Source organism: Cololabis saira, chromosome 5, assembly GCF_033807715.1.
Source record: "Cololabis saira isolate AMF1-May2022 chromosome 5, fColSai1.1, whole genome shotgun sequence".
Classification (NCBI taxonomy): Eukaryota; Metazoa; Chordata; class Actinopteri; order Beloniformes; family Belonidae; genus Cololabis; species Cololabis saira.
The window spans coordinates 2,715,495-2,740,204 of record NC_084591.1 but is presented as its reverse complement, the minus strand read 5'-3'; the positions used below and the strand labels follow the sequence as shown (position 1 = coordinate 2,740,204).

The window sequence follows — 24,710 nt, the reverse complement described above, 5'->3', positions numbered from 1 at the left end:
AAAAAAAAGTGTCTCAAACGTTTTTTGCATTGAATCACTTTTTTTCTTTGATTGAAAAAGTTTTTTTTTAATTGAAGTGATTTTTTTTTTATTAAAAATATTTTTTTTACTTTTGAAGAAACTTCTTTTTTGATTAAATGATAAAGACACAAATGTCCTACCCATAATAATAACGGCCCAAACACAAAACAACACAACTTCAATAAAAAAAGTTGCTTCAAACAAAAAAACTTCACTTCTATCAAAGAAAACATTTCCAATAAAAGAAAAACAGTGTTCAAATGCATTTTTTTGAGTCTCAAATATTTTTTTGCATCAAAACACTTTTTTCTTTGATTGAAATACATTTTTTTTGATTGAAATCATTTTTTTTAATTGAAAATATATTTTTTGATTGAAGTAATCTTTTTTTTGATTGAATAATTAAGAAACAAATCTACCTCCAAAAAGTTGAAATGTTGAGAAATAAGTCAAAATGTCGAGAAAAAAGTTGATATGTTGAGAAAAATTTTGAAATTTTGATAAAAAAGTCGAAATGTCGAGAAAAAAGTCAAAATGTCGAGAAAAAAGTTGCAATGTTGAGAAAAAAGGCGAAGTTTCGACTTTATTCTTAAAATTGTATTTCTACATTAATCTCGACATTTTGACTTTTTTCTTTTTACTATGACTTTTTTCATAGTGTTTTTCACAATAAAGGTGAAAAGTGGTCCAGAATTCTAAGATAAGGTCATTTCAGGCAGGTATTGTTTATGAAGGTTTCTATGTATTTATGTCTGAGAATGATGGTGATTTAGTTTTATCCTCTGAGTTGTTTGGGACTAAAGGAGTTTGTTGTGTTTGTCATGTATAATGTATGTCTGCTATGTATTAAGTGTTAATTTGTGTGTTGTGTGTTTATGTCGGACCCCAGGAAGAATATCTAATGCTGTTGCTAATGCTAATGGGGATCCTAAATAAAACAAACAAACACGGCGGGGCGGGCCCAGGTCACCTGACCGGGTCTTTTAATCTCGACATTTCCACTTTTTTCTCAACATTTCAACTTTTTTCTCAACGTTTCTATTTTTTTCTCGAAGTGAAAAAAAAATCTTCCTCCTCTAAAATATTTTTATTTTTTTTCTCCTGCCTGGCCCTCATACTCTTCCGTAGCTTCCATGGTCTTAATCCCTGTGGATTACAATCTAACTACAACAAAAGGTTCTTCCATCTAGTTTTACAAGTGTATTTGTGATGACAGGGAAGAACATGGGTCACTCAACAGCCACAGCTCTATCACTAATGACAGATGACTGGTTGAAAGAAATTGATAAAAGGAACATGGTGGGAGCAGTATTATTATTATTATTATTAGACTTTAGTGCTGCATTTGAATTGGTGGACCACAAAATACTATTAAATAAACTGAGGTATTATGGCATTACTCAAACTGCTCTACCATGGATATAAAGTTATCTGACGAACAGAACTCAAAGAGTTTATTTTAATGGTAGCTTTTCTGAGGCTCGAAAGGTCGAAAGTGGAATCCCACAAGGAAGTTCGTTTGGCCCATTGTTGTTCTCTATTTTTTTACCAATGATTTTACATCTGCTCTTAAAAAGGCACATATGTCTATGTATTCTGATGACACAACAGTATACATTAATGCACCCACAGTTGACAAGCTCACGAAAACTCTTAATGAACTTTTCACTCCTCCAAAATTTACAATTATAGAATTGATTAACTGGTCTCTCAGCACAATTGACCAAATTTTTGCAACAAGAAGACAGGGGGTAAGGGAGCCCTCTTGCCCCGATGGGACATTTTTTGCTGGATATACAATGGATTCCTACAAATATTGGAAGCCTTTGTGTTTGGCGATTCTGTCCGTTGAGGACGTCGAAGACGCCTTCATATTTGGATTTATGATAGATTTTTTTTTTTTTTTTAGATTTATTTATTTAAAATGGGACAGTGCATATTAATGAACATTCACATGTAAATATGCCAGATTATAGCCTAAGGCTAATTTCCATCTGTAGTCCCCTGGCAGGTTGATGGTAACATGAACATAAACGAATCAGAAAAAACAAAGACAGAAACACATAACACCACAACACAACACGAAACTTAGTACAAAGAATAAAAACAGGAGACCAACGACCAGTGTGTAAACGAGTCTAAACAGTAGAGTACAGTTATAGTGGATATATGTTGTGTTTATATTTTAAAGTGCTTAGTGCGAGGAGATAAATTATATTGCACGGGAACCAAAATGGAGTATACATATTGCACAAAACCCGTCGTTAATATAAAGTGCATAATCAAATTGCACATTGCTCTACCGTATCTCTACTAATTGTATTTAATATATACATATGTATATATACACATATATATACACACATACGCATGTACAGTACGTACACACACACATATACACACACATACACCTACACACACATATCCATACGCATGTATACCCCAGACAAGCCCAATCTGAATTATGCATGATCACAGGTTTGGTTGCCTCTTAACCACATCTTCAAGTGTTTCTTAAATGTGGTGAATCTAGAGCACTCCCTTACCGAGGGTGGGATGCTATTCCAAAGTGCACACCCTTTATAAGATAGGGTATTTTGGGCAAAAGTTGTCCGCCTGAAACTTAGGTCACAATCCCCTCTATCAGTGGCTCTCGTCGCACGCAGAGTAGGGCCACGGGAAGATCTCTTTTTAATAAACATTTTCAGTGGCAGAGGAGCCAAACCATGTAATGTTTTATAGATAAGACCAGCAGATTTAAAATTTCTTAAGTTAGTAAAATTCAGAAAATTATATTTGTCTAGGATTCTACAATGGTGATAAGACAAGGGCTTCTTATCCAAGACTTTTAGCGCCTTTTTAAAACAGGACTCAATAGGGCTAAGAAATGATTCACAAGTGTAAGACCAGCTGGTGATACAGTAATCAATATGCGATAGAATCATAGAATGTAGAAATGTTAGGGCCGCACTGTCAGATAGGAATGACCTGATCTGTTTGAAATTGCGGATATTAAAGTTAACAGTTCTTACGACACTTTTAATGTGATTCTTAAAGGACAACGTTGAATCCAACGTGACACCAAGATATTTAAACTCACTCACGTTCTGGAGTTCCTCTCCCCTCAGATAAATTTTACAGGGGGACAGTTTAGTTGTTGGTTTACTGAAGGTCATACAGACTGTTTTTTTAGCATTTAGTGAGAGGCATGAATTAATCAGCCACTCCTGAATGTGGATTAGGGCAGTGGTTAATTTATTAGCTGCATCTTGGGGATTTTTAGCAAAAGTAAAGATCACTGTATCATCAGCATACATAAGGGTGTCGATATCTGTGCAGACATTTGGCAGTTCATTAACATATAAGGAGAACAGAAGAGGCCCAAGCACAGATCCCTGAGGGACCCCTACTGGACAATGCAGGTAGGGTGATTTGTGCTCACCCACTCTTACAGAATTTTTCCTGTTTGATAAATAAGATTTAATCCATGTAATGACATTATCAGAGAAATTAAAGCCAGAAAGTCTGGAGAGGAGGATATCATGGTTGACAGTGTCAAAAGCCCTTTTAAAGTCAATAAACACAGCACCCACACAAGGGTTTCTATCTAGATAAAATTTGACCTTTTCGATAAAAACACAGGCGGCTGTCTCAGTCGAGTGGTGGGAACGAAAACCGAACTGCATAGGATGGAGAGGTGGACCACTGTTATTAAGATGTTCTATAATAGATGTAGCAATCCACTTTTCAGCAATTTTAGAGATCACTGAAAGGATGCTAATGGGCCTGTAGTTGGCAGGGTCAGTTTTGTCACCGGCTTTGAATACAGGGATTACTGTTGCCACTTTCCACGCCGATGGTACAGTCGCCTGAATTAAGGATACATTAATTAAGTGTGTGATTGGGTGTGCTAAGGAATATTTATGAGATTTTAAAAAACTGGTATCAAGACCATGATCATCCCTGGCTTTGGACTTTTTTAAGTTAGTAATAATATTTATGACTTCAGGCACAGTTACTTCATTAAAATTAAGAATTGCAGAATCACTAGTAAAAGAATTGAGACAATAATTAGAAAATTGCTGAGTAGCACTGGGCTTAGAAAAGGACTGAGAGATCTCAAGCACCGAATTTAAAAAATATTCATTCAATTTGGGAGCAAGTGTGACCGGTTCAGACACCAGCCTTCCGCAGAATTTAAGTTCAAGGTCTTTATTATTCTGATTTTTTTTATGTCTACCCGTAAGCTTATTTATGGTTTCCCAGATCAGTTTACTATTTCCTTTTGCATTTTCAATAACATTCATAAAGAAAGTTGCCTTGGCTGAACGTAAAGTTTGTGTCACTTTATTTCTTAGTGATGTGAAAATTTGCCTATCTGTGGTCAGGCCTGAAATTAGGTATTTTTTTAATAACTGGTCCCTGCGCACCATAAGTTTTTTACAGTCACCAGTTATCCAGGGCAGGGAGTACCCCCTTTTCCTATGGCCTCCCGTCCGCGTGAAAGGTGTTGTGATAGTTTTTAGTAACGAATGAAAACGATCACAGCAAATATTAACATCACTAGAGAGAATTTCACCCCAGTTCTGAGCATTCAAGGCCTCAGATAAATTTTGTTCTTGGTTTTTAGGTATAAAGCAGTGATTAGAGGAAGCCTTAGAGGAGTTAAAAAGAGCGTTATTAAACCGTTTTTTAGTGAGTTTTCTAGTGAAGAAGATAGCGTTGTGGTCCGATAAACCAGTCAGAAAATTATAAGATTTTATGACTCTTTCCGGTTTGTTAGAAAACACTAAATCTATTAAGGTTTCAGAGTTATTTGTTATTCTAGTTGGAGTATTAATTAATTGTGTAAGATTATGGTGATCAGTAATCTGCTTAAGGTTTTTCCTAATCTTTTTATCGTTCCAATTCACATTAAAGTCTCCCATAAGGATTACCTCTTTGTTAAAATCACAGTGATTGAGGAGGGTTTTAAGTTGATCATAAAAATCGACTTTAGCAGAGGGTTGACGGTAGATACAGATCACAGTAAAAGACATTTCAGTAGAGAGTGCAATATGTATACCAACACCTTCAATATTTATTTCATTAGGCCATAACATTTGTTTACAGGCGATTGTGTTTTTGACATAAAAAAGGACACCACCTCCCTTTCCTTGAGATCTATCTTTCCGAAATACATTATAGCCAGGTAACGTGATTGCAGCCTCTGGAGATGAAGAGTTGAGCCATGTTTCAGATAGTCCCAAATAATCAATATTAGAATTAACGAGAAGATGTTCCAGCTGGTCCCTTTTAGGCACCATACTACGAACATTCAAGTGACCTCCTAAAAGTCCTTTATTTCTATACTGAGGATCCCAGATTATTTTAGCTTGGTTTAAAGTACGGAAAAGTTTCATGGACCTAAGTTTTTTCATAACAGGGTTTCTAGGTTTAGTTCTAACATGACTTGGGTTTTTCTGTGGAGACTTACAGGTTCGCAGTGTGTCGTTACCACTGTCCCACTGCTGGGCCGGTGGCTGAGGGCGCGGTCCCGCTGGGGCTGCCGATGGGCTGGTACTGCTCGGACCGCTACACACCGCCAGGAGAGCGGCGCGGACGTCACCCGGGTTGCCGCCGTCCATCGCCGGGACAACGGCGCGGATGTCACCCGGGCCGTCGCTGCACACCGCCGGGAGAGAGGTGTAGGTGTCACCCGGGCCGACGCTGCACGTCGCCGGGAGAGAGGCGCAGGTGCCACCCGGGCCGACGCTGCACGTCGCCGGGAGAGAGGTGTAGGTGTCACCCGGGCCGCCGCTGCACGCCGCCGGGAGAGAGGCGCAGGTGCCACCGGGACCGCGACCACACGCCACCGGGAAAGCGTCGATCCGGGTCGAGGGCAGCAGGCGCAGGTGCCGCTCCGCCCGAGCAGCCGCCACCCCCGTCGAGCCGACGCCCCGGGAAGATCCAACGGGGAAGCCGAGCAGCCACCGAGCCCCCGGCCAGACGAGACCAGAACAGCCGGGCCAAGGCAGCTGCTGCACGGGCCAGGCCAACCACAGAGGTGGGTGAAGCACCTGTTGATTTAGCATCGCTAGTTGAGGCGGTATAACTGGTAGGCGTCCGTTCAAGCCAACGTTAGCCGCATCAGTCGGTACGGGGCCAGGATTTATCTCCACATCGCCAGCCAGGAGAAGAATGGCTGCAAGTTGTATAAATTGTGTAGGCGTTCGTGTTTGCTCTTGCTTCCCTGACGGCGTTGTTATTCTGTTAATGTTCATAAATCTTGAATGAAGGAGGTGTAGGCTACCCCTTGCTTGGATCCACACCTGGTCGCAGTTTTTAGAAAACACCAGCGGGCGTAATGGACATATAAAAAGATACAAAAGTATTAGGGAGCCAAATAGCGAAGCTTTCACTGAGAACTGACGCCTTTTGGCGGCATTTAGAGGCGTTTGGAACAGAGATACAGGACCTGCCTGCCCGCATGTCTGCTCGGCGTCCGCCATGTTTGATCTCAGTTTGATATAGCAGGATTTCTCCTGATTATCCTCATGATTGGAGGTGGGGGTTTCCTGATGTATCGACAAACGCGTAAGTCGTCGGCAGCCGTCTCGGCTCTTTCAGAGCTGCCGGACGTGGCAGAAGGATCAAGCAAAGCGATCAACGCTCTGACGTTTGGGGAGCAGACTGGATGCGATTCTTGAACAGAACCGCAGGCTGGCGGCGGTCTTTGAGCTCATTAACAAGATTGATAACAACCTGGAGAAGTTGGGAGCTCAGCTTGGCCGGAATTGATCACAATTCGTCTGATTGGAGTCGCTGCCGATGAACCAGAGACTGAAGGCAGACGGAAAATTACTGAGGCTGCCTGTTTTCAAAATAATTGCTGATTCTATAATCTTCCCTTGACAGAGCGGTCTTAGGCCAATCACTCTTGGTCACAATCTCCCTGGTGGAATGTAAACAAGATGACTCTGCCCCCCACTAACCCTCCTCCTCTCCCACGAACACCTGCGGATCCCTGTTGCAGAACTGTACCGAGCCGACCGATAACATCAAGGACATTGGCTGAGAGCAGCTCTGGGCGGGGGTTCACGGACGGACTCATCGCACACACCACCGCACACACACACACACACTCACTGATAACCACCCCCCCACCCCATCTTCAACGCCTTCCCTGGCTCCCCTCTTATCAGCCACCCTGACACGGACGTCCGGTTTGAGCGCCACGCTGCCCTCACTTGGATGAACTATACCGGGATCCCCCCCGACTTGCACACCCCCCATACCCATGCAAGTTATGATGTTGTTTCGTTGTGTGTATGTTGCTTTCCTGTGCTGAGGTGTTTTTTTGCACCTTGACACTAGGTATTAATACACAGTGTGAAGATCCTTTTTTTCCCTCCTCCCTCCATCCCAGTGTCACCCTTCCTCTAAAAATGTCGTCCGTATTAATGGTGCCATCGGTGTGAACCAGAGTCAAGTTCTCAAGTCTGATTTATGTCTGACTTGGCAATAAAGCTTTCGACTTTTTTTTCTCGACATTTCGCCTTTTTTTTCCTCGACATTTCGACTTTTTTTCTCGACATTTCGCCTTTTTTTCTCAACATTTCGCCTTTTTTTTCTCGACATTTCGACTTATTTTCTCGACATTTCGCTTTTTTTTCTCAACATTTCGACTTTTTTTCTCGACATTTCGACTTTGTTTATCGACATTTCGACTTTTTTTCTCGACATTTCAACTTTTTTTCTGGACGTTTGGACTGACCTGGTTGTGCGACAGGTCCAGCTCCGTGAGCCGGAGCAGAGTGGAGAAGGAGTCGGGGGGCAGAGACCTGAGCAGGTTCCTGTTCAGAAACAGACGAGTGGTGCGATTGGACAAGCCGGCGGGAACCTGCAACACAAACACCACACTGGTTCTGGTGCGGGTTCTGTTCTGGTTCTGGTTCTGGGTCAGAAGAACCGGTTCTTACTTTGCCTGCCTTTGCCTATTTACCTACCTGCCTTTCTTGATTTTAGTCCATTTATTTATTTATTTATTTATTTATTACTATTTTTGTCCTCCATGTTGTCTGTTTTTTTTTCTTTTTTCTATCCTTTATTTCATTCATTAAAAGAAAAACAAAACAGTTCAATATAATTACAGCAAATCTCTTTCCTTGAATAAAAGGAACAGAAAGAAGACAAAAAACAAAACAAACATATTACAAATAACGCAATTAAAAAAAAACACTTTCCAATGAACGTAATTAGAAAAAAAAAAAAAAAAAACTAGAACAAAATTATAAAATAACACAAAATAGCTGTCGTCAAAAACAGATAGTCGTATTCTTTTTTGATTCAAAAGAAAAAGAAATATGACAATGATGCTAAAAAGAGAGAGAGAGAGAAAAAAGAAAAGCCACCTAACTTAACAATTATCATATTTTTTCATCAAACTGGCTTTTAGTATTCTTTTAAATGTAATGTTTGATGTTTGATGAATATTTGATGAATGTTTTTTGTATGTTGCAATAATGAAAATGTAATAAAAACAGAATTCCAAATCAGAACTACTCCCAGTCTGTGTACAACGGTTTTTCCCAATACATGAGTCAAAACATAATTTGCGTGAAGTTTGTAAATTTGTTATACAAAAGAAAGGAGACTAAAAGGAGACGTATATCTGTTGTGGGAGTAAAACTATGGAATGACGCTAACCTAGATTTAACAATGTGCAGCTCATTCTCGGTTTACAAAAAAAAAATGTGTAGAGCAATCTTTGAAAGCTACAAATGTTAATGTTTATTTGTATTGTTTGTTGCTGTTCTTCTCTGGTATTTATTTTAAAAAAAAATGTCTTTACTAATATGTAAACCTTATTGATCCTCTTTTTCTGGTTTAGTTTTGCTATTGTTTGTTTATCTGTTTGCTTTTTTATTGTATCAATATTGGGTAGCCTTATTTATTTATTTATTTTTTGCTATTTGAAAATGTATTTATTACAATACATTTAAATACTGCTGAATACTTTGGTTTGGCTTAATTTAGTCTTGTTTGTTTGCTTGTTTGTTTGTTTGTCAGTGGTTGTTGTTTTGTTGTTGTTTTACTTTTTTAGTGTAGGTTTGTTTGTTTTTTATGTTGAAATAATTCTGGATAGCTTATTTTGGTATGTAGGACAGGCATTAAAGGTATAGTCTGTAATCTCATTATTATTGTTATACTGGGTGAAATGGTCCTTCCATCCTGAGAGTAGCCAGTGAATAATGTGTTCAGAAAAAGGAAAGAAAAACATCTGACCTCTCTGACAGCTTTAATCCTGTAAAAACTCCAATCTGTTTTTTGCGCACAGAGTGGCATGGATTGGTCAGAGGACCAGAGGATTGGCAGGGGGGAAAAGAACCAATCAGATGCCTTCATTTTAAGTTCCGCCCACGCCCCCCTCTGCATGCGCGCACTCGTCACGTTTGCTGAAGAATGGCGCAGAAAACGAGAAAACGCAGCCAAAAATACAAATCCCACCTCCCCAGTATGGGGGTCCGTGGGGACGGAGGCGTCTCCATCCCGGCGAGAGCGGAGAGTGTCGGTGCGGGTGGCGGTGCGCTGCGGTGCCGCAGCGTACCCTACGGTGTAGCCTACGGCGTACCCTACGCCATAGGCTACACCGTAGGGTACGGCGTAGGGTACGGCGTAGGGTACGGCGTAGCTTATGGTGTAGGGTACCATTCTGTGTTGGTGTAACCATAAATCAGCCTTCAGTGTGTGCTCTGTGTGCACTCGTCACGTCGAAAATCTTGCCGGAAAACTTCACACACTCGAGTCACGTTTGCTGAAGAATGGCGCAGAAAACGAGAAAACGCAGCCAAAAATACAAACACCCCCTCCCCAGTTTGGGGGTCCGTGGGGATGGAGGCGTCTCCATCCCGGCGAGGGCGGAGAGCACCGGTGCGGGTGGCGCTGCTGCGGTGCCGTGCAGGCTCTGTTGCCACGGCTACGCAGTAGGGTACGCAGTAGGGTACGCGGCGACGCGTACCCTACTGCGTACCCTACGGCGTAGGCTACACCGTAGGCTACACGTACCCTACGGCGTAGGGTACGGCGTAGCCTACGGCGTAGGGTACGCAGTAGGGTACGCGGCGACGTGCACCATTCTGCGGTGGTGTAACGTGGAACCATAAATCAGCATTCAGTGTGTCTCTGTGTGCTGTTCTGAACTTCTCTGTTCTGCTCATTTTGCTGGGACGTCGGGTCCCTCCGCCGAGACACAACTTTTGCGGTATGCGTTCATTGTTATGTCTAAAAATGATGCGCAGTGCCCACCCAATCAGAAACAGTACAGATATTCTGTGATATTTTTTTATATTTATAAGAAAATTAAATTATAAAAAATAAAGGATCCCCATAACTTTGATTGGGTGGGCAGGATGCACCTTTGGGTGGGCACAGCCCCCCCTGCCCCCCCTAAAACCACAGCCCACCCCCCCCCCCCCCCCCTAAAACCGGCCTCACTTACAGGTGAATGAGACATGGGGTAGTTTTGTTGAAAATGTGCTGTCCAAAATGTCCTGGAAAACTCGACTCGACAAACAAAGTTTGTGGGTGCGTGGCTTTGGACGGAGCGCTGACGGGAGGGGGAGGAGGGGGCGGGGCTTAGAGGAGGTGCCACTTTCAAATCTTGCTAGCTCTCCAAATCACGGACTATACCTTTAATATCAGCACTAGATTCTGCCTGTGGTCTTTTCACTCACTATTGTGTCGATAATCTTTGTGTCGATAATGTTTGTGTTGATAATGTTGTGGCAGAGTGGAGGAGCTGCAGCCACTCAGGCTGACGGGACACAGGTGTGGCCCGTCAACCTCTCCACCCTGCCAGCCTTATAAGAGGAGAAGCTGCTGCTGAGACTGTTGGTTCAGACTGAAGCTGAAACTGCTGAGGGAAGCTGTGCTGGTGCACGTGTGTCCTGGGTGTTTGGCAATAAAGGGTTCTGCACAAAACTCCGTGTCCTCTCTATCCTGTCGGTCGGGCCCCGTAGCACTCACCGTGCTACAAATGTTAATATTGATAATGTTTATAGTGTGATGTGACTGAATAAAGAAGATCAAACAAAAACAAACTAAACTAAAGAACTAAGTGTTCTCCAGGATCAAACCTGCGTGAGTCTCAGTCCGCTGCATCGAACCGTCAGCCGGCCGCCTGCCGCCCGCCGCCGGCAGCTGGGGGGGCCCGGTGATGTCATCAGGCCCCGTGATGTCATCAGGCCCCGTGATGTCATCAGGCCCTGTGATGTCATCAGGCCTGGGGGGGGGAGGAGGAGGAGGAGGAGGAGGAGGAGCTGCACTGACAGACGGAGCATCGATGAAGAGGAGGCTGCAGACTCTTCACTTCCTGTCACATGATCAGCTCCAGTCTGTTGAGGAGAAAGTTTGACCAGGTGAGACGATGATCTGAACCAGGGGTCTTCAACCGGGGGTCTGCGGCCCCCCTAGGGGTCGCAGATATACTGCAGGGGGTCCTCCAACTTAAAGGAGACCTATTATAAAAACCCGTTTTTTTCTTGCTTTAACATTTATAAAGTGGTCTCCCCTCAGCCTGCCAACTCAGAGAAGGAGGAAACAACCAAATTCTGCAGTGTCTGTACAGCCGCCCGGATGAGCCGTCCAGTGTGATGTGGATCTTCTTCTTCCGGCTCTCAGCGAAGGCGGACGCTTTTTCTGCTCCTCTCCCTTATCAGCCTTCCCTGCTGCTGCTTTTGTCCTGTCTTGTCTTCAGAGTCTCTCCTTTTCACTCCTCCGAAACTCTACAATCATGGAATTGATTAACTGGTCTCTCAGCACAATTGACCAAATTTTTGCGACGAGAAGTCAGGGGGTAAGGGAGCCCTCCTGCCCCGATGGGACATTTTTTGCCGGATACACAATGGATTCCTACAAAAACTAGAAGCCGTTGTGCCTCAAGATTATCTCCGTCGAGGACGTGGAAGACGCCTTCATAATTGGATTTATGATGGCAGGTTTTCTTCTAACTGGAGTGGGGATTTTCCTGGCCTATCGACAATCACGGAAGTCCGGCCCTTTCTGAGCTGCCCGACGTTACTGGAGGAATGAGCAAGGGGTTAAGCACTCAAACTTTAACGCTGGGAGAGCAAGGACGCAAGCTAGATGCGATTCTTGAAGAAGATCTTGGAGAGGCTGGAACCTCGGCTCGGGGGGAATTGATCACAAATTCGTCTGCTTGGAGTTGCATTGAGGTATCAGAGACTTAACGGCAGACGGAAAATTACTGGAGTCTGCCGGTTTCCTTCTTTCATACAATTGTTGATTCTACAATCTGACCTTGACAGAGCAGCTTGAGTCACAGCTTGAGTGCTCAAGTCACAATCTCCCTGGTGGAATGTAAACAAGCGGCTGTGCCCCCACTTGCCCTCCACTCTGATAACATCAAGGACAATGGCTGAGAGCAGCTCTGGGGCGAAGTTTCACACACACACACACACACACACACACACACACACACACACACACACACACACACACACACACACACACACACACACACACACACACACACACACACACACACACACACCTACTGATAACCACACCCCCCTCATCTTCAACGCCTTCCCTGGCTCCCCTCTTATCAGCCTCCCTGAAACTGAAACTGAAACCATACCCACAAGCTATGATGTTGTTCCATTGTGTGTATGTTGCTTTTCTGTGCTGAGGTGTTTTTTTTGCACCTTGACACTAGGTATTAATACACAGTGTGAAGATCCTTTTTTTCCCGTCCTCCCTCCATCCCAGTGTCACCCTTCCTCTAAAAATGGCGTCCGTATTAATAGTGTCATCGGTGTGAACCGGAGTCAAGTTCTCTCGTCTGATTTATGTCTGACCTGGCAATAAAGCTTTTTCTGATTCTGATTCTGATTCTGATCTACGAGCCATTCAGATTCGGCGCATTTTCGTTACGTAACCAAAATGCAAACCACGCCCACCACTTAACACTGTGTCCTAACTGCATGAGAGCGTCCAACTATCGTCGCACTGCGTGACATCGTCTCTCTGTCCATCTCCCTCCAGCAGCTGCCACTTTATTGAGGTTTTTGTAGTGAAATGAGGAGGAATCATAGAGATAACTTCTCATGTAATGTCTACTCTTGCGTTTAATAAAAAATGTTTTAAATAGCAAAGTAGTCTGAGGAGGAGGTCTATGACTCGCTAAATTGTTTAAGCACTCGCGGATTAAAAAAAAATTGAATTTATTTTCCCAACATAAATATTCTCCGTGGTTGACTTTACAATGATCCAAAAACTTATTTAGCGGTAGAAAAACTGTCTCACTCCTTCAACACAAAAACCAGCGCCGGCGCACCAAGCTGTACCTTCTCCCTAATCACAGGAGGAGGGCGGTCCGACGAGGAGGAGGAGGCCGTGAGCAGCAGAGAACAGTCACAATAACAAACAGAATCCTTCCACCATTTTCAATAATTCAATTCAATTCAATTCAATTTTATTTATATAGCGTCTAATACAACAGAGTTGTCTCTAGACGCTTTCCAGAGACCCATACCCAGAACATGACCATAATCAGTCAACATTCTCAGCAGTACCACTTGGATGCACCACATTCAGAAAATACAAACAGTACAAATATGGATCCAACATCTCATTTCAACTAACTGGATCAGCCGTTCCTCATCCGTGACTGTTTCCTACAGCGCTTTCAACCGGCTTTCAACGCGAGCGACAGGAAGAAAATAGAAGCAGGGCGTCCGACAAATGTTCAGCTCAAAACGGCGCACCGCGTCCCGCTGCGCAGCGCTGCATCGCTGCGTCGCTGCGTCGCTGCAGCCAGTTAGGACAGTCCAATAGAAAATAAAGCAATGGAATTGATTTTGTCGCTGATGCTCGCTCGCATCGCATGCATGACACGGTGTAAAGCCTGATTTACTGTATGGTTCTGCGTTAAACCAACGTTGATTTAACGCAGAACCATAATTCAGGCTTAACTCCGCCGGCCGGAGTTTCCACCATTTTTCCGTAGCGGTGTATCGTGTCATTCAGGCAGCCAATCAGCACAGAGCCTCATTATCATAGCCCCGCCCACTCAGAATCCTGCATAGATAATGAGGTTAGAAACGGTAAAGATAAAGACATGGCAAAGAGGCGGAATTTCTAATTTATATTGAAAAAAACAATCAAAAGCTTGTTTTTAAGACATTCAAGGCCTGTTTAAAATAGACATTAAATGCCATAATAGGTCCTCTTTAAAAAGAAATAAAGGCAATTTAAACAAAATAATTTGAGTTAAAAAAAAACTATATATAGGCTATATATATATATATATATATATATATATATATATATATATATATATATATATATATATATATATATTTATATATAAATTGAAATTGTACTTCAACATTAATCTCGACATTTCGACTTTTTTCTCGACATTTCGTCTTTTTTCTCGAAGTGCATAATGAAAAAAAATCTTCCTCCTCTAAAATATTATTTTTATTTTGCTCCTGCCTGGCCCTGATTCTCTTCCGTAATAAAGAGCTGGTTGGGGGTTAAAGTAGACGAGGTTAAGTCTGCAGAGAAGATGAGAGGAAGGATAAACAAAGGGATGATGAGGATCAAGAGAACAGGAGGGATTAGGAGCCGGGGAAGATCAGGTCGGATTAAAAACAACAGATTTATGGATAAAACTGGGGAGAAAAAGAAAGTGCAGAGTTTTCTTCCATGCTTGTGGCGAGTTCATGTTCTTTCTGTATTCGTTTACTTTCTGAGCTCCAGCTGCTTCAGCTTTCAGACAGTTTTCAGTCTTTCTTCACTGACCACCTTACAAAATAAAACTCAGCAGCTTTTTTCATGATGCTGTTTATTTGTTTGTTTCTGATTGCCTGTAATGTCTTGTTGTATTCATATTTAATGTTTTTTCCATCTCAACATCTAAAAACTACGGAAGAGTATTAGGGCAATGCAGGAGAAAAACTATTTGAGAGGAGAAGATTTTTTTTATTGTGCACTTCGAGAAAAAAGTCAAAATGTCGATGTATATATATATATATATATATATATATATATATATATATATATATATATATATATATATATATATATATATATCTTTTGTTTTTTTGTATAGAAATTCAATTAATTTTCATAATGAAATATAGTATAATAATAATAAGTGTCTACTTCTCCCTACTTGTTTTAGAGCATGTTAATTAATGGTGGATGCATGTTTTTATTCATATTTTTTTTTCTTATTTATATTTATTTATTTATTATTGATTATTATTATTGTTTTGTTTTGTCTTCACTACTGTTTCATGTTTGAAATAAAATTTCAATTCAATTCAAATACAATTTCAAGAATAAAGTCAAAATTTCCCCTCTTTTCTCAACATTTCAACTTTATTCACGAAATTTTGACTTTATGCTTGAAATTGTATTTAAACATTATTCTCAACATTTCGACTTTTTTCTCAACATTTCGACTTTTTTCTCGAAGTGCATAATGAAAAAAAATCTTCCTCCTCTAAAATATTATTTCTATTTTTCTCCTTCCTGGCCCGAATACTCTTCTGTACGTTACAGCAACAAAACAATCAAATATAATATGTAGATAACAACAAATATAAGGAACATAGAAGGAGAGAGAGTTGGCTTTTTCTCACCTGAGAGGAGAAGTTTCCAGACTCCCACGTGAGGATGGATATATCACCTGTATTCAGGAATATATCACCTGTATTCAGGAATATATCACCTGTATTCAGGAATATGTCAGCTGTATTCAGGAATATATCACCTGTATTCAGGAATATATCACCTGTATTCAGGAATATATCACCTGATTCAGGAATATATCACCTGTATTCAGGAATATATCACCTGTATTCAGGAATATGTCACCTGTATTCAGGAATATATCACCTGTATTCAGGAATATATCACCTGTATTCAGGAATATATCACCTGTATTCAGGAATATATCACCTGATTCAGGAATATATCACCTGTATTCAGGAATATATCACCTGTATTCAGGAATATGTCACCTGTATTCAGGAATATATCACCTGTATTCAGAGATGAAGTAATTCCCGGGGACTGAACCGTCACGTCGAGGAATAAAAGCCCAAATAAACTGGTTTTGCAGATTCTGAAGCGTCAAGGCTGGAGTTGCTGCTCAGGGAGAGAAACAGCGGCCTCTGGTGGACAACTGGCGCCATGACGTCATGACGCAACCGAAAATCAACACAATTTATCACAAATATATGTCACAATTTATCATATAGATAGATACATACAATTATTTAATACATTCATTATACGTTATTATATATATATATATATATATATATATAATATATATATATATATATATATATATATATATATATATATATATATATATATATATACACACACATGTAACAAGGCTACAATTTATAAGTTGTTACATACACACAGGCACACACACACACGTGTGAAATGTTGAGAAAAGAGGCGAAATTTTGACTTTATTCTTGAAATTGTATTTGAATTGGAATTGTATTTCAAACATGAAACAGTAGTGAAGACAAAACAAAACAATAATAATAATCAATAATAAATAAATAAATATAAATAAATAAGAAAAAAAAATATGAATAAAAGCATGCATCCACCATTAATTAACATGCTCTAAAACGAGTAGGAAGAAGTAAACACGTATTATTATTATACTATATTTCATTATGATCAAAATTAATTGAATTTCTATACAAAAAACAAAAGATATAAAAGATATATATATATATATATATATATATATATATATATATATATATATATATATATATATATATATATATATATATATATATAAAAACTTTTTTGTTCAGGAAGGCTTTCCCTGGTTTTTTATAGATGTTTTTATTATTTTTATACTTTTTTTTGTCTTTTATTCCCTTTGTTTATGTTACCACTTTGACATTATTTCATGAAAAGTGCTTTACAAATAAAATGTATTATTATTATTATTTTTATATATATATATATATATATATATATATATATATATATATATATATATATATATATATATATATATATATATATATATATATATATTATCAAACAGCCACTGCCTGGGCATGATTTCAGTATGACGCGTGCAAATACGAGCCTTTTCCAATGTTCCAATGTTTCCAGTATAATTTTATTCTTTACAGTGTTCAACCAGGTATTGACACTTGTCACCTTTGTAAACATAAAATAAACAAACAAATATCCACCTGCTGTTTTTCTTACTTCTTCCATTCGCCCGCACGCACGGTCAACAAACCATTGCCTCCACAGCCACCTGTGTGTGATTGAAACCCAGATTAAATAGACCGTGCCCAACTGATGGTATCACTGCTCCCCCTAGTGGGCAGATAGGCTAAAAACAAGTAAACATTTGATAGATTAACACAAATGGCTCTTACACACCAGTAACTAATTGTTTATGACAGAAGACAAAAACAATTTTAAATTTATAAAAGGAGCCATTACCTTCGAAACCAAAATATTAAAACAGAATTTAAAATAGTCAATTTATAAAAAAAACCATCCAAACCCCCTCCTTCTTGGTTTAAATCATTGGACTCATATGTATCAAAATTTCTGTGGAACTTAAACTTAAACTTAAACTTTATTTATTTATATAGCACCAAATCATACAATATAAATGCAACACATGGTGCTTCACATGCAGAATAAAATAACAATCAGAAAACACAATTTAAAACATTCCATACGACCCCTACCCCCACCCCCCACGCGTACACACACACTCACTCACACTCATACACATGTGCACACACTCACACGCCCACACACACACACACACACACACACACACACACACACACACACACACACACACACACACACACACACACACACACACACACACACACACACACACACACACACACACACACACACACACACACACACACACACAGTAAGTGGACTGGTGACATGGCTTAGCACTAACGATCCAGGTGAGGAAAACACTACCTATGGGTGGCCGTCCCCACCGAGAGGCTCCACCGACCACGACCACAGGGAGCATCGCCACAAAGACCCCCCCAACCCGGACAGACCGGGGCAGACCCCACACAGAAGGTGGAGTCCCACCCCCAGCCACCCAGGCCTGAGGGACCCCCATGACGACACCCCCATGGGCGGAGCAGGCACACCTCCCAGTGTGGACGACCCCCCTGAGGAAACACTGGAGCTAAAAACTAAAAGATTAAAAGAAAGTAAGAAATGCCTAAAAGTGTAAAATTTTAGAGAAATCTATACAAAACTTAAGATGAATAATAAATAACATAAAATAAAAAAAAAAAACTAACTAACTAACTAACTAACTAACTAACTAACTAACTAACTAACTAACTAACTAACTAACTAACTAACTAACTAACTAACTAACTAACTAACTAACTAACCCTGAAGTTCTCTGGCAGGCTGTTCCATAAAGCGGGGCCATAATGGCTGAATGCAGCCTCACCGTGGGTTTTGGTCGCGGTTCGGGGAATGGTTAAAAGGCCGGTGCCAGAGGACCTCAGGGTCCGTGAGGGTTGATACAGTAAAAGCAGATCAGATAAATAAGATGGCCCAAGACCGTTAAGACACTTAAAAACCAGTAAAAGAACCTTAAAATCAATCCTGAAACGGACGGGGAGCCAATGCAGCGATTTTAAAACAGATGTAATGTGCTCCCGCCCTCTGGTCCTCGTCAGCACGCGAGCGGCTGAATTCTGTAATAGTTGTAGATTCTTAATACTCTTTTTAGGAAGACCAGAGAGCAGGGCATTACAATAATCTAAACGACATGAGATAAAAGCATCAGCACCTCCGTGCTGGCCTGAGAGAGAAACGGGCGGACTCTGGCTATATTCTTAAGATGGTAAAAACCTATCTTCGTAATATTCTTTATGTGTGGAATAAAAGTGAGCTCAGAGTCAAAAATAACACCCAGGTTCTTTACACATTGCGAAGGTTTAAAATCTTGTAGTTTTGGTAAAAGTTTCTCTCTCTGGCCTTCAGGACCAATAACTAAAACCTCTGTTTTGTCCTGGTTGAGCTGTAGGAAATTATCTGCCATCCATGACTTAATATCTAAAATACAGTATAAAAGGGAATCAATGGGCCCTGTGTCATCAGGAGACACGGCGATGTAAAGCTGTGTGTCATCAGCGTAGCTGTGGAAGCTGATGCCGTGTCTCCTGATGATGTCCTCTGGATCCTGAGGATCTGTCTACCCCCTCCCCCCACCCAACACCCTGCCTGCACTCAGGATCTGTGAGGAGGAGTTGGTTCGGCTGTTCCAGCGACAGAAGATCAGGAAGGCTTCAGGCCCGGACGGCGTGTCCCCCTCCTTCCTGAGAGCCTGTGCCGAGCAGCTGGCTCCCACCTTCACACGGATCTTCAACCGGTCCCTGGAGCTGTGTGAGGTGCCCTCATGCCTCAAATGCTCCACCATCATCCCAGTCCCGAAGAAACCCACCATCACAGGTCTAAATGACTACAGACCCGTCGCCCTGACGTCTGTGGTCATGAAGACCTTTGAGCGGCTGGTGTTGAGCCACCTGAAGGACACCACAGGCTCTGCTCGACCCCCTGCAGTTTGCTTACCGGGCAAACAGGTCGGTGGATGATGCAGTCAACATAGGACTGCACCACATCCTGCGCCACCTCGACACCTCAGGGACTTATGCGAGGATCCTGTTTGTGGACTTCAGCTCGGCGTTCAACACGGTCGCTCCCGCAATCCTCCACCAGAAGCTCACCCAGCTCACCGTACCTGCCCCCACCTGTCAGTGGATTACCAGCTTCCTGAGTGACAGGAGGCAGCAGGTGAGGCTGGGGAGCATCACATCCAGCACCCGTACCATCAGCACTGGCGCCCCCCAGGGGTGCGTCCTCTCACCACTGCTCTTCTCCCTCTATACAAACGACTACAGATCAGGGGACTCATCTGTGAAGCTCCTGAAGTACGCGGACGACACCACCGTCATCCGGGAGGGTGACGAGTCCGCGTACAGACGGGAGGTGGATCAGCTGGTCCACTGGTGCAGTCTGAACCACCTGGAGCTGAACCCGCTCAAGACTGTGGAGATGACAGTGGACTTCAGAAAAAACCCACCGCCACCCCCCCCCCCCCCCCCTCACCATCCTCAACAGCACCGTCTCCTCCACAGACTCCTTCAGGTTCCTGGGATCCACAATCTCCTGGGACCTGAAGTGGACAACCCACATTAACTCTGTCAGGAAGAAGCTCAGCAGAGGTTGTACTTCCTGCGGCAGCTCAGGAAGTTTAACCTGCCACAGCAGCAGCTGATCACCTTCTACACTGCCATCATACAGTCTGTTCTCTGCTCTTCCATCACTGTCTGGTTTGGATCAGCCACCAAACTGGACATGCACAGACTGCAACGGACAATCAGGACTGCAGAGAGGATAGTTGGGACTAACCTCCCATCTATCGACGACCTGTACCGGTCCAGGACCAGGAAACGGGCAGGTCGAATCTCTGCAGACCCCTCACACCCGGGACACAGCCTGTTCCAAGTCCTCCCCTCTGGACGGCGCTACAGAGCTCTGTGCGCCAGAACCTCCTCCAGACATAAGGACAGTTTCTTCCCGCAAGCGGTTGCTCTGATGAACTCTCACAAATAACAGTCTCAGAGTAACCAAACACGTGCAATAAAACAGAAAAAAAAATCATCTAGCACCCTCTTTAATAATCATGTCTGCTTCACTCTGCTGCACCTCTCACTTTGTATTCACTACCTCAAACTGCTGCACCTTTAAAATGTTTATACTGTACATAGAAATACCACATTTGTTTATTGTTTATTTGTTTAATGTTTATTTTTTAATAGCAAAGAGCAAAATTACCGGAGTCAAATTCCTTGTTGGACAATGTTCGAACCTGGCCAATAAAGCTGATTCTAATTCTGATTCTGAGACTTATTCAAAACGTCTGAAAGCTCTGAGGCCATACAATGTGCAACACTCTTAAAAAACCCTGTTGCCAGAGTATCAAGGCAGCAAGTGGTGGAATTCAGGTGGTGTATGATGTCAGCCAGGTTCCTATGAGTAATTAGAGAGAATTGTGTCCAGGTTTCTCTCATTGGACACAGAGGTGGAATATATCCTGTGTCTACCATTGAAACACTGCCTGACTGTCTGATTTTCTCAACTTTGTCGCAGAAATTAGTGTACTCTGCAATGCAGTCAGTCATCGAATTGATGTTGTTTCCGTGGAGATGGTCCAATCTAACACAGTCTCACAGTCACACTCATATGTCAACAGCCCTACTTGAGTTTCTAAATGTTGATGATGTGACATGGGTCTTTGGTTTTTTAATTTAGAAAAACATTTTATGTGTTGCTAGTTATGAGTTTTGTGGCTCGTTGGTCTAGTAGTATGATTCTCGCTTAGGGTGCGAGAGGTCCCGGGTTCAATTCCCGGACGAGCCCCAGTGACTTATGTAAGTTGTAGTTTTCTCCACCAAGTAGCAAAACTCATAGGACTTCAACCAGGCCAGAAAGTCCCACCAAGTTCGTCAACCTGTCTATCAAGGTAATATGGTAAACCATGTCAAATGCAGCACCGCGATTGAAATGTCGCCAATATCCGTATTGGACCAGATGTCATTACGGACTTGAACTAGAACTGTCTTAGTGCTGTGTTGGGCGTCGCCCATGTGAACTCTGAACTTATAAATGTATGTGAACAATTTCAGGATTATGACAGACCAGTAAAGCCAGACTTTGGCCCTTCTTCCTGAAGTCAGAGTTTATGACCCCCTGCTGCTAACTTCTGGTTATCTCGGCCTGGCTCGAGATAGTCCGTTTACGACCCCCGCTGCATGGCCAGATCAAAGCCGGACGCAGCGGAGCCCGAAAACCAGGCCTCAGAGGGGGGTACTGCTTCTTTGAACAGACCCAAAAGCTATAAATACCAGCAACCCCCCCTTGCCTGAAACCCGCTTTAATGTGCCTCCTAGAATGGCTGCTGTGCGATTGAACTACAATCCCAGCATGCCTTGCGGGATGGGGCGGCGCCTGAGAGCGACACGCACCCAATCCCGAGCGAGGCATCGCTGACGTCACCGCAGCGCGCGTAGGATCAAAACTCTGCAGCTGCTCCCTTTTTCTACCTCTTCCGATCAACCTCTCTTCCTGAGCAGCTGGACCTTTGGCTGCGGGCCAAAGATCCCATCTCCCTTCTCCCCCCCGGCTGGGGGGAGGCGGAAGGCCCGCAACGGACCGGGCCTGCAGAGCTCCGGCTCCCATTGACTCTTGGTCTCAACTTTTCATCCGGAGCTCCAACTCCCACCCCACGTGTCCCCGGTCCCTGGGAGCTGGAAAGGGGGGGAGAGCCGCTTCGAAGCTCGGCCCCGATCCAGGGTGAGACCCGTTCCTCTTTCCTAACTTCTCTCTCTGCTCTTGAGTTCACCTGAAAGGACCTGTGGCCAGCCTGCCCCGCGCAGACCGAGACGCATCCCGCCGCCCCGTCCGGGGCCACGCGCTCATCAGCCCGTCGGTAACCCGCACGTCCCAGAAGTGGACCGGCCCCGCGCGCACCCGAGACGACGTGATAGCCTCCGGACCGGGGGGGAGCGCCGGCTGCTTCACGCTGCACCACCGTCCTCTTTTGATTCCAGAGTCGGGAGGAGGAGCGGGAGAGGCGGGAGACCTCTTGGATCGGACTCCCGACTAAAGACCTGGCAGGAACCCCTGATCAGCACCCGGAGAACCGAGGAGGCGTGAGGTTTTGAGACCTGGGTTATCAATAACTTAAGAGCGTTTTCAGAGCTAAATCTGTGTTCAGAGCTGAGATTACATTATCATCATGACTGTTGTCATTAATTTGTAGTCACCACTTTCTGCTAGTCATTCATGTTTTAAAGCGCTGTTTTCTGCCGTAGTCATGTTTAAAACACCGGGAGTAACATCCGGTCTAGATTTGCACGTGGCTTAAAGAGGGTTCCGCCATCTTTAAATACAACAGGAGCCCCGGCTTCTTTAAACACTGCAGCCACGTTTGAACTGTAGAGGTTCTGTATCATCTTTATTATTGCCTTGATTTCTTTTTTTTTCATTCCATGCATTTAACTTTGATTTCATTTTTGTTGATTGTTGTTTTTCTAGTTAATTAATGGTTTCATAATAACGTAGTGTGCCATCAGAATTATTTGGGGTGTTGCGTTTATCATCTTTGATACCCGTATGTAAATAAATTAATTAAAACTTGACTGGAGAACATCAAAACACTTATTTAATGTTAGGAGTTTGTACACACCTAGAAAAACTGCCTTTTGTATGATTTTACTAAGAAAGCGGATGTTTTATACGGGCCTTTAGCTGTTCATAAGTGACTCTCTAGACTAGCACAGAGGAACAATACCTGAAAGCTGAGACTTATTCAAAACGTCTGAAAGCTCTGAGGCCATACAATGTGCAACACTCTTAAAAAACCTGGGCATTCATATCAACAACACACTCAAATGGGACCTTAACACAAGCCATGTAATAAAAAAGGCCAACCAAAGACTATTCCACCTCAGGCAGCTCAAGAAATACAAAGTAAAACGCAATCTCCTCCTTCAGTTCTACACAGCCATCCTACAAAGCTTCCTCACAGCTTCCATCTCAGTCTGGTACGGCAGTCTGGACACCCACTCACCCAGCAAACTCCAACGTATCATAAAAAAAGCATTTCTAATTACAAACACCCCCCTCCCATCACTTGATTCACTTTACCATAAACGCACAATAACAAGAGCACATAAAATAATCTCTGATTCAACACACCCAGCTAACCACCTGTTTCAACTGTTGCCCTCTGGCAGACACTTTAGGTCCATTTCAATAAAAACAACCCGGTTCAAAAACAGCTTCTTTCCCACTGCCATCAGGCTACTGAACTCCACTCATCTCCATACTCCATCTGTGTTAAATGTATAGTCTGTATGTAAATGTCTGCTTTAATGTCGATGTCTGCTCATGCATGTATGTTAAATGTATAACTGATGTCTGTTGCCACAGTACTATGTGCTGGCACTATGCTGTGCCGAAAGCAAATTCTGCCGACTTGTCGTGCAGTCCTTAATAAATGAATTGAATTGAATTGAATTGAATAGTTATGAGTTTTGTGGCTCGTTGGTCTAGTAGTATGATTCTCGCTTTGGGTGCGAGAGGGTTCAATTCCCGGACGAGCCCCATTGACTTATGTAAGTTGTAGTTTTCTCCACCAAGTAGCAAAACTCATAGGACTTCAACCAGGCCAGAAGTCCCACCGAGTTCTTCAACCTGTCTATCAAGGTATTATGGTCAACCATGTCAAATGCAGCACTGTGAGACCACGATTGAAATGTTTCCACTATCCATATTGGAGCAGATGTCATTACGGATTTGAACTAGAACTGTCTTAGTGCTGGGATGTGGAAACTTGACTGGAGAACATCAAAACACTTATTTAATGTTAGGAGTTTGTACACACCTTGAAAAACAGCTTTTTCTATGATTTTACTAAGAAAGCGGATGTTTTATACGGGCCTTTAGCTGTTCATAAGTGACTCTCTAGACTGGCACAGAGGAACAATACCTGAACGCTGAGACTTATTCAAAACGTCTGAAAGCTCTGAGGCCATACAATGTGC

The 24,710-nt window shown here is 42.5% G+C and overlaps 1 protein-coding gene and 1 non-coding gene across 2 annotated transcripts in view; one reads left to right on the top strand and one right to left on the bottom strand.

Annotated features, from left to right (window-relative positions):
- LOC133444527 (leucine-rich repeat-containing protein 3-like) overlaps positions 1–24,710 on the bottom strand; it is an 89,393-nt gene that overhangs the window by 3,742 nt on the left and 60,941 nt on the right. Inside the window, exons 2-4 of the mRNA XM_061722367.1 lie at positions 15,678–15,745; positions 11,139–11,396; positions 7,778–7,903 (exon numbers count right to left, since the gene is read on the bottom strand). Of these exons, the coding sequence (XP_061578351.1) occupies positions 7,778–7,903; positions 11,139–11,396; positions 15,678–15,745 (452 nt within the window). The remainder of the gene's footprint in view (positions 1–7,777; positions 7,904–11,138; positions 11,397–15,677; positions 15,746–24,710) is intronic.
- Positions 21,451–21,522, top strand: trnap-agg (transfer RNA proline (anticodon AGG)). Its single transcript has one exon. It is a non-coding gene; the product is annotated as a tRNA-Pro (tRNA).